Source organism: Schistocerca americana, chromosome 4 (genome assembly GCF_021461395.2).
Source record: "Schistocerca americana isolate TAMUIC-IGC-003095 chromosome 4, iqSchAmer2.1, whole genome shotgun sequence".
NCBI lineage: Eukaryota > Metazoa > Arthropoda > Insecta > Orthoptera > Acrididae > Schistocerca > Schistocerca americana.
This window is the reverse complement of record NC_060122.1, coordinates 182145583-182159870: the sequence shown is the minus strand read 5'-3', so window position 1 is coordinate 182159870 and position 14288 is coordinate 182145583. Positions and strand designations below refer to the sequence as shown.

General features: G+C 42.6%; 1 protein-coding gene across 4 annotated transcripts in view; it reads right to left on the bottom strand.

Moving 5' to 3' along the window:
- Nucleotides 1-14288, bottom strand: part of LOC124612253 — a 215210-nt gene that overhangs the window by 76587 nt on the left and 124335 nt on the right. For all 4 annotated transcript variants that reach the window (XM_047140333.1, XM_047140334.1, XM_047140335.1 and 1 more), the window contains exons 14-15: nt 2760-2881; nt 2431-2613 (exon numbers count right to left, since the gene is read on the bottom strand). In XM_047140333.1, coding sequence (XP_046996289.1) covers nt 2431-2613; nt 2760-2881 — 305 coding nt within the window. The remainder of the gene's footprint in view (nt 1-2430; nt 2614-2759; nt 2882-14288) is intronic.

Below are 14288 nucleotides of genomic sequence, written 5' to 3'. Positions count from 1 at the left end.
ATATTTTACCAGTCCAGTATATCTGAAGTGGGGTGTATGAAGGTGAGGACTTTGAAAAGAATTTTTTGTGGGATTCATGTTTTAAAACGCTAAGTTGAAGATATGCTTAGGTCGAGAGTACTGTAAAGCATGTGGAAATAACTCTCTGGAGGAAAGCCAAGTCAAGTAGGTCATCCAGGCAAGTTACTGAATCTGTGAATGGCTCTTTACTACTAGTTGAGTGATTCTGGTTCGTAGTAACGTTCTAAAACAGAGTAGGAGGCCAAAATTTTAAATAGTTTTTCAGGTGGACTTTTTAGTATTGCAACAGTAGGGTTTTGATCTGGATAATAGGGCATTATAATTTTTTATTACAGAATAAAGATGTCTTGTGGAAACATTTCAGGGATTATTGAGTCATGGTAACATGTAGAACTGCACTGTTGCTTAATAGGGACTGACTGGATCTATATACAGGTAGGCCTCTGTAGAACAGGTTGCACCCCAATATCGAATTTATTTTAATGTCACTAGAGTTGATTCTGTAGATTGGACAGTACTTAATGAGCAAGTGGGATAGGATTCCATGAAGGGCAGCAATATTTTCTCTATTGGCACAGAAGGACAGAGAAAAGGCTCAAAGGTTCTGAAGGCAACACAAGCAGAACCTTATATCAAAATAAAAGTTGGTGGAGAACAAGTCTGAGTGAGTAAGGGAGGCTGGAATTAGAATACATTGGTCATCCTAAAAAATTTAATGCCGATTACCACAGAGAGAGAACATACACAATATTAAATGGAAAGCAAATTAAATAAGAGTTTTATTCTTCAGCTCTTACAGCCTGATTTGACCACTTCAGTAAATCATTTTCTGGTCACCATTTTCAATAAGTTTTCTTTCCGAATTGTCCAGTACATTTCATTCATTCTAATCTTTGTTGTCATTTCTTATCTGTGAATACCTCTTATCATACGTCATTTGTCGATTTATATAAATAACCAGTTACTTCAAATTACAACTTGTTTGCATATTAAAAATTGAGTCTCATTGCCATCCTATCAGTGCATGTGTTTATGACTCCACACAGTGGCAAATAGATAAGCTGATAGATGTCATATAGGTTTGCTTGCAACTGCTACAGGCATTTGGCCAAAATAGTTGGATGAACGATAGTCACCTTTCTACTGAATTCTTGTAGCAAACCACGAAAGAAATAATAAAATGTTTCACAACACACAGGCTGAGAACTGAAGTTTGTCAGCAATTCAATAAATCTAAGATAAATGTTATGCTTACAAATAATGTGTAACAACCTACACTGATGTGGCTTTGTGAAACAGAAGCGACTTAACTGAGGTATGTTAATATAAAATGGTTTCATTCTACATGTGTGAAATTACTTATCAATATGGAAAGGATGAATTCTGAGGTGCCAAGATAAAGGGGTATCTCAGGAAATGGCCAAAATGGAGTGAAGCGATCTACTGCCTGCAGAAACCAGTCGCTTTTCGGTAATAAAAGAAGACTAGGTTGTATCTTCACTGTAAGTATGATAATTCAAGTGTGTAAAAGGATATACATCACAATGTGGCAACCAGTGTTGGTTAATGCATATTATGTAACTTACATCTATAACATCCTAATTAATGACAATATTATGAGGACTGATTGCTACTCAACATATGGAGGAGATGCTGAGTCATAGCCAGGCATAACAAGAAGACTGTTTACAAAGTTTTGCTACAGCTACATAAATATTTATTACTCAAAAGGATAGCCAACAGTTGCAGAGACATAAGTCTTCGCAAAATGAATGTATGAAGCTGAAGGAATATGCATAAACTTAGGATTTAATTGTAAAATCTGAGGTGGAATGTGAATGTTCAAGTTTGATGGGTAGATGGCAACTGAAGGAAAAGAATTATATAATTACAGGTTCTCTATACAAGGAAAAAAGCTGCACTTCCACAGAAACCACCAGATAAGATGAATTCTATCACTCATTTTTCACACAGATATATTTGTATTTCTTGGTGTTGAAACAGAAGTGTCCTGAAGAAGCCATCCAGCTTTTAACCAGACTAATGTTACAACAGTTTAATGCAATACAGCTAAATATAAAGAACTAACAGAAAATTCCCCTAGGACTTTCTAAGGCTAGGTCAGTAGCTGGCTAAACTTAGGAAGTTTTTGTTATTTTACGTATACAAAATACTTACTTGTGACAGTTTCATATTTTCAGTCACAAACTGCCAGAGAACTGGAAACTGATACACATCAGTATTACATAGCTCAAAAGAAGGAAACCAGGACATCCATGCATATGTATCATATCAGAACAGGAGATGCAATAGAGAAGCAAGAGTTCCTCAAAATTTTAATTCTACATAAAGCTCATCTCTATGAAGGAAACATTTATTTGAAGTCCTCATAATAGAAAACAAACTTACTTGAAACCACCATCATATGAACCTTCTGCATAACCCAAATCTTCAAAAAGTTTTTTATATATATCTACACATGTTTCTGCCAAAAGTGTTCCAGTAAACTGGTTAGTGTTTTCAATTCCTCTCACACACATGACTGCCTCTGCACCAGTTGGAAGTAAGGTGATGATAGAATCCTGCGAACACCTGAGAAGAAGCATTATTCCTTTAATTATGTACAATAACACACAAAAATAAGTTCACAGATTTGAGTAAAATGTACAAAACAAAGCTGATTAAGTATCTCTAAGAATAAAAGTGAACATTTAATCTACAACAGCAATAATACATACATTGTCCTTGAAGTATTGTCTTTGTTGGCAGCTGGACTCTGTTTTGATTGCTTTGAATTTTTAACTTCTAGCTGAGAATAATTTTCTCCCTCGACCATGACAATTGTAACACCACAGTCGTCCTATTAAAAAAAATACAAAATTTCAAAAAACAAGAATAAGTCTCTTGTGAAATAGTTTAACATAAGTTATTAAGTTAAAATTTGAAGAAAGGCTGTAATTAAAGCAAGGGCAAGGTTGTATATGAAGCACTGCAGCTTGTTTCAAATCTGTGAAATATCTCAACTGTACAAACTGTCAGTATTTCTTGGCAGATGATGATGTTGCTGTTTTGCATCAAAAGATTGGTTTGATGCAGCTCTACACAGTAGTCTATCCAGTACAGGCTTCTTTATCTCTGCATAACTATTGCAACCTACATCAATCCTTGGTCTCGCACTTTACAATCCCCCTCGCTGCAACCAAACTGACTATTCCTCGATGACCCAGGATGTGTCTTCTCAACCAATCCCTTCTTTTACCAAAGTTGTGCCATGAATTTCTTCCCTCCTCAAATCTATTCTGTACATTTCATTAGTTATATGCCTTACCCACCCTATCTTTAGTTTTCTTACATGGCACCACATTCCATAAGCCTCTTATCTCCATACACGTACTGTTTATTTTCGAAGTTTCACCCCTATACAAGCTATACTCTAGTCCATTGCTATTGGGGGGGGGGGGGGGGGGGGGGCTTTCAAACACTTCAACTTACACAAATTCTTCTGCATACCTTGCGGGACAAGCAGTACCACAAGAATGGATACTGTGGAGAAATGACTTAGTCAGAACGCAGAGGACTGTTTCCAGAACTAATTTGCATCCTGCAAAGGAATATGCACTGATTAGAAACTTCCTGGCTGGTTAAAACTGATTATTTCATTCGGAACTTTGATCAACTTTGAGTGTCAAAATTTCGCAGATCAGTAAAGATCAATGGTAATCATCAATTCACAACCTAGTGAAGGTACAAACAAAAAGACCTGATTTTACACAAATACAAGCTGGAAAATAAATAATAATGAAGAAGAAGTTGTTAACACTCCCACACTGCCAACATTCGAAATAATTTTTTCGCTCTGTAAGGTTAGAGTAATGAGAATATTGGGAATGCAAGTAATGAATGCAGGGAATAATTACTCCCATAAGAATTCTCAGAGACAACTCAATGTTGAAAAGAGTAAAGTCACTTTGTACACACTGGCAGAGTAAGAAACGGAAATTCAAACTTCTTGCAATTAACAATAGGTAACAGAATATAACAACAGGAGGGATTGACTAGCAGTCACTACACAATCATCACTGAATTCTAGCAAGTCAGTGGTCACAGGATGACCATAATTTAACTACTGAATAACCCTATGTGCTTAAAATGCTACGAAAACTGGGTGCACATTGTGATATCATATGTATAAGCCAAAATCAATATGAAAGCGTGTCTCACTACTTCAGAGGTTGTTTCTGGACAGTGGATTTAAAGAGCTACGGTTCGACACTCTTGTAATTGTTTTGTTTTAGGGCGCAAAAACAACTAGGGTCTTACATTCCCACATCAGAACTGTACAACACAAAGACAAAGAGAGGAGTTCAATATGACTACACATTAACCTCAACTCACGGAAGAGAAGACAGCTAAAACCAGCGACATGGAGAAAGGTCTACCAAGCCTTCCCCAAACTGCTACGACGGATAACAAGTAAAACGCAGTCGACAGCCTGCGCAGTGTTCACCGAAACGGCCAATAACTCAGATGGGAAACACATACGAGAACGTAAGTGGTTAAACAAATGGCATTCCATCAGAAAATAGCAGAGGGGTTTTTGGGCGCACAACAGCAAGGTGTTCAGCGCTCCATCAGAAAATGGCGGACCATCAAAGGTTAAGTGCAATGAGTACAAAAATGTGGGACAGCACCACTTAACATATGGTGATGGTTAAAAAGACAAGTACCCGATATGCGACCTAGCTAAAATGATCTCCTCATGGTGAGAGGGCCAAGAGGAGGTTGTCCAAACTGCTGGGAGGGGCTTAATAAACCTGAGTGTTTCCATGAAGGAAGGATCAGGTGTTGACGCCAATGTGACACCAGCTGTCGACAGACAGCAACACAGAGATTATCAGGGGGAATGTCAGAACTTGCGTGCTGAGGTCCAAGGACTGTGGCCGACCGACGTGACCAGGAACCCGCATAAAAAATCACAGTGGCTCCATCAAGAGTGAGCAAGTGACAGCTTTCCTGGACCCGTTGCACTCAGGCAAGGATGGCGTACAGTACACAGACGCTTTGCCACACAGAGAGTCGGAGCAGATGACGCAATAGTAAAGCCTGTGTGGCCGGATGTACTGTGTGGCCTGATACAGGGCGAAGAACTCTTGCTATAAATACTGGAGCAGTGTTCCAAAAGCTGATACTGAAAAACATTGGTGCCAATGATGAAGGCACACCCAACGCCATGGTCAGTCTGAGAGACACCAGTATACTCAAAGGTACTACCGCAAAGTTCCGTGCGAAGGTCATGAAACTGAGGGTGATAGAGCAAGGCTGGAGTAGTGTCTTTAGGAAGCGAATGATGGCCAAGGTGAATATCGGCCGCCACACAAAGCCAAGGTAGTGAAGGGTTTATACCCACTGGAAAAGTTGCAGGTAGCATGAAGTTAAGCTGCTGGAGCAAGAGCCAAAAGCAACCTCCATGAGGAAACAGTGAAGCGAGGAAGCACCCATACTGGTGATCAGAGGAGTCATCGAAGAAGAAGGCATAGGATGGGTGCCACGCATCGCAAATGGCGTGTGTATCTGCTAAGGAGAAAGTCACAGCAGCAGGACAGCGGTAGTTTGGCAGCTTCTGCATACGGACTCTCAACTGGGCTAGTGTAAAAGGCATTACTAGCCAAAGAGGTGCCACGATGGTGGATAGTACTGAGACTGTGTAAGAGGGAAGAATGTGCATATGCACAAATGAAACACCCTTCGTCTAGTTTTGGAAGGACAAGGGACCAGTACAAACAGAGGAGGGTGGTTGGATCTGCTCCCAGGAATTTCAATGAATGGAAGAGCAACAGGCTCAAGATGTAATGACAGTGGAAGAAACGAATTGTGCTGCCAGAAATTCATACAAACGGGTTTTATCAATGGGAAAACCACAGCCATTGTCTATGTGCCATCAGTAAAGACTGTCGAGACATCGCTGGAGGTGCCACTCAATGAGACAGGTCCGTGGAGAACTGCAATAGATAGTAAAATCGTCAATGAAAAGGGAGTCAAAGATGCCTGTGAGGAGACAGGCCATAGAGGATGACACTCAGAACGGAACCCTGAGGCACACATTTTCCCTGAATAAAGGTGTCCGACAAGGCATAACCCACAACTACCTTGAAAACTCAAACTTTTAAAAATTCCTGAAGGAAATGGAGCAGGCGACCACAATAGCCCCACATGTAAAGAGTACGGAGGATACCAGTCCTCCAGCAGGTGTCGTAGGCTTTCTCCTGATCAAAAAATACGGCCAGTCTGGTATTTCTGCACAAAATCATTCACGACACGGGTGGACAAAGTGACAAGATGACCAATTGCAGAACATCATGCTCTAAATCCAAACACTCTAGTGGTTAATAGTTTGCAAGACTCGAGCCACAACACCAGCTGGGCATGAATCATGTTCCATCACCTTGCAAGCACAGCTGGTGAGAGAAATGGAGCGGTAGCTAGAAGGGTGGGTTGGTCTTTACTGCGGTTAAATATGGGTATGACAGTGGCTTCACACCAGCAACTGGGAAATGGGCCCTCTCCCCATATGCAGTTGTACATATGAAGCAGAAAGTGCTTGCCCACAAGAGAAAAGTGCTGCAACCTATGAATGTGAACATCATCTGGCCCTGGTGTGGAGGATTGGGATGAAGTGAGAGCATGATCTAGCTCCCTCACAGTAAAGGCAGCTTTGCAGCACTCACGATTCTGAGACTCCTCTGCTTATTTCTGATGGAGGAAGGCATGGTTATAGTTGGAGGAGCCCAAAATCTCCACAAAATGACGGCCCAAGGTGTTGAAGACAGCAATAGGGTCCACGATGAATCATCTGCTACTGTCAGGCCAGAAATTGGGAAATGGATCTTAGTCCCAGAGGGCACCCAAGTTGCACCACATTACAGAAGAGGGAGTGGAACTGTTAAAAGAACTAGTGAATGAAATCCAGCTAGCTTTCTTGCTATCCCAAAGAATGTGATGACACTGTGCACGCAACTGTTTATAATGTATGCAGTTTGCCATCGTACGATGATGGTTAAAAATGCACAGATCCCATCTCCACACACGAATTGCATCACAGCACACCTCAGTCCACCAGGAGACCAGGACACGGCACTGTAAAGAGGAACTTTCTGCAGCAGTAAGGATAATGTTTGCAAGATATTCCAACTGGTCATCACAACTAGGGAAATGATGTTCGTCAAAGGTCGACAGGGAGAGGTAAAGCTTCCATTCAGCCTTAGTAAACCGCCATTTGGATGTGCACGCAGGTGGGGTCAGCAAATGGATAGCACACAGGAAATGGTTGCTCAAGTATATGTCAGAGGGAATGGACCACTCTAGATGATGGGCAAGCTGGGCAGTGCAGAAGGATAGGTCCAAATGGGAACAGGTGTGCGTAGAGTCTGAAAGGAACATGGGTGCTCTTGCATTAAGGCAGAAGAGGTTGAGTTGATTGAGAAGGCAACCAAGAAGGCACCTCTTGGACAGGTTCTGGGAGAACCGCGAAGGAGATGATGCACATTGAAGTCACTGAGCAGCAGAAAGGAATGAGTTAGCTGCCCAATAAGCTGGAGGAAGTCTGCCCCAATGACATCAAATGACGGAAGGATGTAAACAATAAAAAGGGAAAAGTGAGGAAGGAAAAGGTGAACCACACCAGCCTGAAAGCAGGTAGTCAGGGAGATGGGTGGACTATGAATCCCATCCTGCAAGAGCAGCACGATTCCCCCATGAAATGGAATGCCATCCTCGCAGGTGGGTGGGGGGTCAAAATGGACTGGGAAGAAATTTGAGAGACCAAAGCAGTCGTGAGCATGCAATTTAGTTTCCTGAAGGCATAGAACATGTGGGCACTGCGTTTCTAAGAACAGCCGTAAACAAAGAGGTCTGTTGGATCAAAGATCATGAACGTTCCATGGGTGCAGTGTCATGACGAGGAAGAAACTGGGAGTGTCACCTCAGTGGCTGCCGACAGCCAGCCTTCGAAGACTTTCTGCTACAGGGCACAGAGGCAGGACATCTTCTCCACGAGGTCTACAGAAGCATCAGCAAGGGCAGAAAAATAGTTGGTGGTGCACACCGGTGACATGGAGGTTGGCCGCATGAGGGTATCACGTGTCAACACCGTTGGAGAGGATTGTCAAGTCAGTGAAGGAGAAGACCATTTGCCTTTGTTTACCTTCCTGGAGCCTTTCCTGCTGGCAGAGGAAGATTCGGACATCGGTTGGCTGAAGGGACGTAGGAAGTCTTCATGGAAGTATTCCTTCTGTCCTTTCCAGCCTGCCAGTTGTGTAGCTGACGACTTCACCCCATCAGGCGAAAGTTTGGTGGCGTGTTGCACAGCTGGATGTGGGGATGGGGACACTACCATGACACTGGACGAGTTCACAACCACAGTGCTAAATTACAAGTCGCATGTCTGTGTGGCCGTGTCTTTTGTGGAGTGAGATGTAGCATGAACAGTACTGTACATGCCAGATGACAGATCACATGGTTTCCGGCTAGCCAACAACTTGCGAGCGCCTGGGTAAGGCACTTTTTCCTTCATCCGGATCTCCTGGACAGCTCATTCATCGAGAAACACAGACAATACAGGAGGAGGCTGCATGGTCACCACTGCAGTTGATGCAGCAGGGAGGAGGAGGCGGACAGGTGCCCTCGTGAGCATTCCAACCACATGTTACACATATGGCTGGGTGTAGACAGGACTCTCGAGTGTGGTTGTAACAGTGACACTAGCAGCAGTGCATCGGGTTCAGAATATACGGCCTGACTGTGATAACTTCATAACCTGCTTTGACCTTTGACGGAAGAACCACTATCAAAAGTAAGAAAGAGTGTGCACGCGGGCACTAAGAAGTTATATACTTTTTTCATCAACCAATGGACTGCAATGACATCCTGATCAGCAAGGTACATTTGAATTTCTGCCTCGGTCAGACCATCGAGCAGCCAAGAGTAAATAACACCACAGGAAGAATTCAGCATTCAATGGGCCTCGACACAAACAGGATAGCCATGGAGGAGCAAAGCTGCAAGCAGTTGTTGGGCTTGAGAATCTGAAGTAGTATCTAAAAGCAAAGTGCCACTGCATAAATGAGAGCATGATTTCACAGGGCCAGCAATTTCATCAACATCTTTCTGAATAATTAACAGATTTACTGTAGTGAAGGACTGAGTGTCTTCTGTAAGTGAAACCAGGAGGAACTGTGGTGTAGCTGAGAGGATCTTTCAATCGTTAGCCTCATTGCATTTGCATTTCATAGCTGCTGACTGCGAAGAGGAGTGGCTCATTGCGAGAAAATCTCCACGACTGCCTGCATCTCCAATGGTATGCTCCTTCCAACTGGGGGCCACCTTCCGAAGGAGGGCACAACCATCACAGGTGATTGTTCACACCTCAGGTCACACCTCCCAAACACCAGACAGAGGGACCAATCCGCAATGTGGGAAGGTAGCAGCTCAGGCAGTCACCCCTCCCTGAGCCCGGCCTGTACCAGGAGGTACATGCGAACCCTATCTGTCGACCCACGGCTGGGAATTAAGCATTACCCAATCACCTGTTACGCGACAAGACATGTAGGCTGGCCTTCAAGGAGCACACTGGGAGGCAGAAGAAAAAGAGAAACCGCAAACACTGAAGAAAGAAAAGAGGAATGAAAAACAGTGGAGAGTGCTCTGATACTGACTACTGAAAATGCAGAATACATTTCCAAAAACAGCCCAGACATGTTCCCCAAGGAAGGAGGAAAAATAACAGCAAGAGGATAGACACGCGGCATAGAAGGGAAAAGATGCCGCATAGGCTTGGGGCCCATGGTAGCCAAGCATGAACCCGCCAAATAGCAGTGAGCACGGAGTGGGGGGGGGGGGGGGGGGCGCCTCTCGTACTGTACGTTAATGAGCCAAATACAGCACTGCACCATAGTTTGGAACCTGTATTAAACTGTAGGTCCTCCTCCATCTGGTTTGTTCATCCTGTTCAATGTTATACGGGAGACAAGGGTATGTCCACTGAAAAGAGACCATGCTTACTAAATTACTGTCACGCTTAAACCAACTTTTGCATTGATGACATCTCAATCAAGATTGACAATGCTAATACACTGAGGTGACAGAAGTCATGGTATTACTTCCTAATATCATGTCAGACTCCTTTTGCAAGACGTAGTGAAGCAGCTCAACGCATCATGGATTCAACAAGTCATCGGAAGTTCTCAAGAGAAATGCCATGCTGCCTTTACAACTATCCGTAACTGCAGAAGTGTTGCTATTGCTTTACTTTGTGCATGAATTGACTTCTTGATTATGCCCCATAGGTGTTGGATGGGATTCATGTCAGGCATTCTGGGTGACCAAATCATTCGCTTGAACTGTCCAGAACAATTCTGGTCCGATGGCATGGCACACTGTCAAGCAAAAAAATCCCATCATTGTCTGGAAACGTGAAGTCCATGAATGGCTACAAATGGCCTCCAAGTACCGGAACATAACCATTTCTAGTCAATGATCTGTTCGTTTGACCAGAGGAACCAGTTCATTCCATGTACACACAGCCTACACCATTATACAGCCACCACCAGCTTGCACACTGCCTTGTTGACAACTTGGGTACATGGCTTTGTGGGGTGCGTGTCCCAAACCCTTCCAACAGCTCTTACCACCTGAAATCAGGATTCATCTAACCAGGCCACAGTTTTCCATCTAGGATTCAACCAAAATGGTCAAAAGCCCAGGAGAGGCACTGCAGGCAATGATGTGCTGTTACCATTGCACTTGGGTCGGTTGTCTGTTGCTATAGCCCATTAACATCAAATTTCACTGCACTGTTGTAATGGATATGTTCATCGTATGTCCCACAATCATTTCTGCTGTTATTTCAAGCAGTGTTGCTTATCTGTTACCACTGACAACTCTACGCAAAAGCTGCTGCTCTCATTCATTAAGCAAAGGCCTTCAGCAACTGCATTGTCTGGTATCTGTGGATGTAGGAATACTGAATTTCCTAATGATTTCCAAAATGGTACATCCCACATGTCGAGCTCTAACTACCATACTGCGTTTGAAGTCTGTCGATTCCCATCGGGGGGCCGTAATCATGTCGGAAACCTTTCTGCATGAATCAGCTCAATACAAGTGAGAACTGGGCCAATGCACTGCCTTTTTATATCTCGTGTATGCAACACTACCATCATCAGTATATGTATATATCACCATCCCATGACTTCTGTCACCTCCATGTACATACCTCTACTGCTCTCTAGGTTCTGTTCCTTTAGCATCAAATAACAGTGACTTTAAAATCTGAACTACTGAAACTTTTGCTCTCACAGGAAGCCTTTGAGATTCATGGTCAACGCTCATGTTTGCTGATTTAACACAAAACCACAGTTGCCCGCCTCCAATTTGCGTTCGAAGTCAAATAGGCCACACCACCTGACAGTCGGCCCCAGGTGGCAGTGTATTCTCAGCAGCTGAATGATGTACCCTCTACAGTATTGATTGTAAAGATAACTGTGACTACACTGTTTTGAAAGTGTACCACCTAAATATGCCACCTGCTGTTTGCCTGGCATTCTGGCCTCTGTGATGGGCAGCATTCTGTGTTCAAGTGCTGCACCTTGAGAAGTGCATTGTTTCTTTCTGTTAACATCACAGATACGTAATTATTTCAATGTTTCTTAGCTATGGATCAGTCTTGACTACTCTTTACCTTTCATATCCTTCATCTCGTAACTGCAGTCTCATTTCCATACAAGTTCTAGGTAACCTCTCGCACCCTATAATTTATGCCTGCTACCTGCAGAATTTAAAATACTATATTCCAGTCAGTACTGTGAACCGCTTTACCCAAATGTACAAATGTAGGTTCCCTTTTAAGCTTTATACGATGTTTCAAGTTAAGCAAATTTCATTTTATTACGACTACCCCACTTGAATTCATTCTGAAATTAAGACTCCATTCAACGAGCTACCCTTGTAGTATCGGAGCACCAGTGCAATACACCTCCCTAATTTGCTTCTGGAAAAAAAAAAAATTCCATCAAATGCTACCTGCCATTACCGTACTTTCAATTAGCTTCACACTAGTATTATCTATAAATAAAATAAGAAGATGAGCAATAATACTGATGTATTCATTAAATACTGGCTTTAGCATAACAAGGCATGTATTACACCAGTAACATCACTTTTGTGACAAGTTACATTCTGTTCAAGCAACTAGCCTCCAGTAACTAGATCATATACTTGGGGTTCCCACGCTGATAAGGAAACGTCATGCTAGTCTTGAATAGTATTAGGATGTGCAATACCTAGGAGGAAATACTGTTATAACCGTAATGTTGACTGATGTGTTCAAGTAGTTGTATTCTTCATTCGTGTGATCATATTGTCCATAGTTGCTTCATAATTATTGAAGGTATTTTAAATACGTCTGTATAATTTTAAGTAAGTGTGTATCTGTGTTTATTAATACAAAAACATCAGTGATCTGCAATGATATATATTTACAATCTGGTTTGCTTTTTAGATCTAAAAACAGTTTGATACAAAAGATGCACATTTTACTTAAGGTATTCTATGTTCAATTCTCACCCCATCAGGAAACAGCATTGTTTGTGCAGTCTTTAGGTATTCCCTCACTTGGCTTTTTATTTATTTATTTATTTATTTATTTATTTGCCTAATCCCAGATTGTTTTGCAGCACTATACATTCCTTGATGTGGAATATTAAACAATGTGGCACCCCTACTGTTTATTTGCATATTCTGGCTCTGTCAATTGTATTCTTGTTGAAATCACCACATGGCCCAATAACTTTTCTCTCTTTTACTGCCACACATATCCTTGTGTTCCTTAGTAGAACACCAAGTGGCAACACTGAAGGTTGCACTTTCATGTGTTTCGTTTTCTGTACTTTTTCTGCCATTCGGCTCTTGTATGGAGTTTTCGCTCCAGTCATTTCTGTAACACTAGGTGTGTACTGCTGTGTTGAAAAAGTTGTTAGCTACATGACCTGAGCTCAACCAACAGTTGTTCACCCACCTCCAATGCCCCATCTTGGCACACGTTGAGTATCAGCTTGTAAGTTGTGACAAACACCAGATTCCTCTTCTCAGTTAATTCATGGCCAACACAGTTTACAAGTCATTGTCCACTTTGTCATGTACTTTGTGGTTAGCAATGTGAGTACTGAAAATCTATCAGGGTTAGATGACTGTTACTTTTCATTTTTCTGTTGCAGATGCCATGCATCTGGTGTCGGACCAAGTGCCTTACAATTTGGAGTCCTTATGATTTCAGTTTTTTGATCCATTTGCCCTGGGGTAAGTTTTCCAGACTATTTCGTGGGCATACATCATCCTCAAACCCTGAACTATCCTTAACCATTCACTATCTTTATGATATCGACATGACAGGTGCTCCCATGGAAGATCACCTGTGGAACCTCAGATCTTTGTTTATTGTTCTACAGGCAATGGGGCTCAAATGTAATCTCCTGAAATCTCTCATTTCCCCACCTTCTATTGTTTATCTGGGATACAAAATATCCCAACTGGGTGTGCGGCCCATGGAATAACATGCTGTTGCCATTACAGCTTTGCCCCCCCCCCCCCCCCCCCCGTCTCATCCATACGAGAACTTCAGGCATTCCTTGGCAAAGTGGCATACTATCATAAGATTACCCACTGAGATGCTATCATCATTCACTCCTTGCATCTGTTGCTCAGAAAAGGACTCCTTTTGTTTGGTCTACTGTTCGTGAGAGCGTTTCTGCGCAGCTTAAGGGCAGTCTTCACTCTGCATTGTCTCTTGCAACATTTCAACCTGCCAAGTATCAGTTCTGGCCACATGTGTCCCACAATCACGGGCTGGGGGCGATCCTAGCCTGTAGCCATTCATATGACTCCGAACATCCTATCAGCTTTGCATTAAAAACACTCGACTCACCTCAGCAACATTATTCTCTGGTGGTGAAAGAAGCTCTTCCTATTGTCTATGCCTTAAAAGAGTTTCAAGTGTTCTTGTGTGGTGCAAACTTTCATTTAATTACCGACCATAAGCCCTTGGTTTTCCTGTAGAGCCCATCGGTGTCCTTACTCGAAAATGCTGTTCATCATCCTCAATATTGGGTTCTCTTTGTGTTCTGATACAATTACCGGATCCATTTTCATCCTACAGCGCAACACGCAAACACAGAGGGAGCCAGGGTAGAGCATCTTGGTTGGTTGGTTGGTTTGTT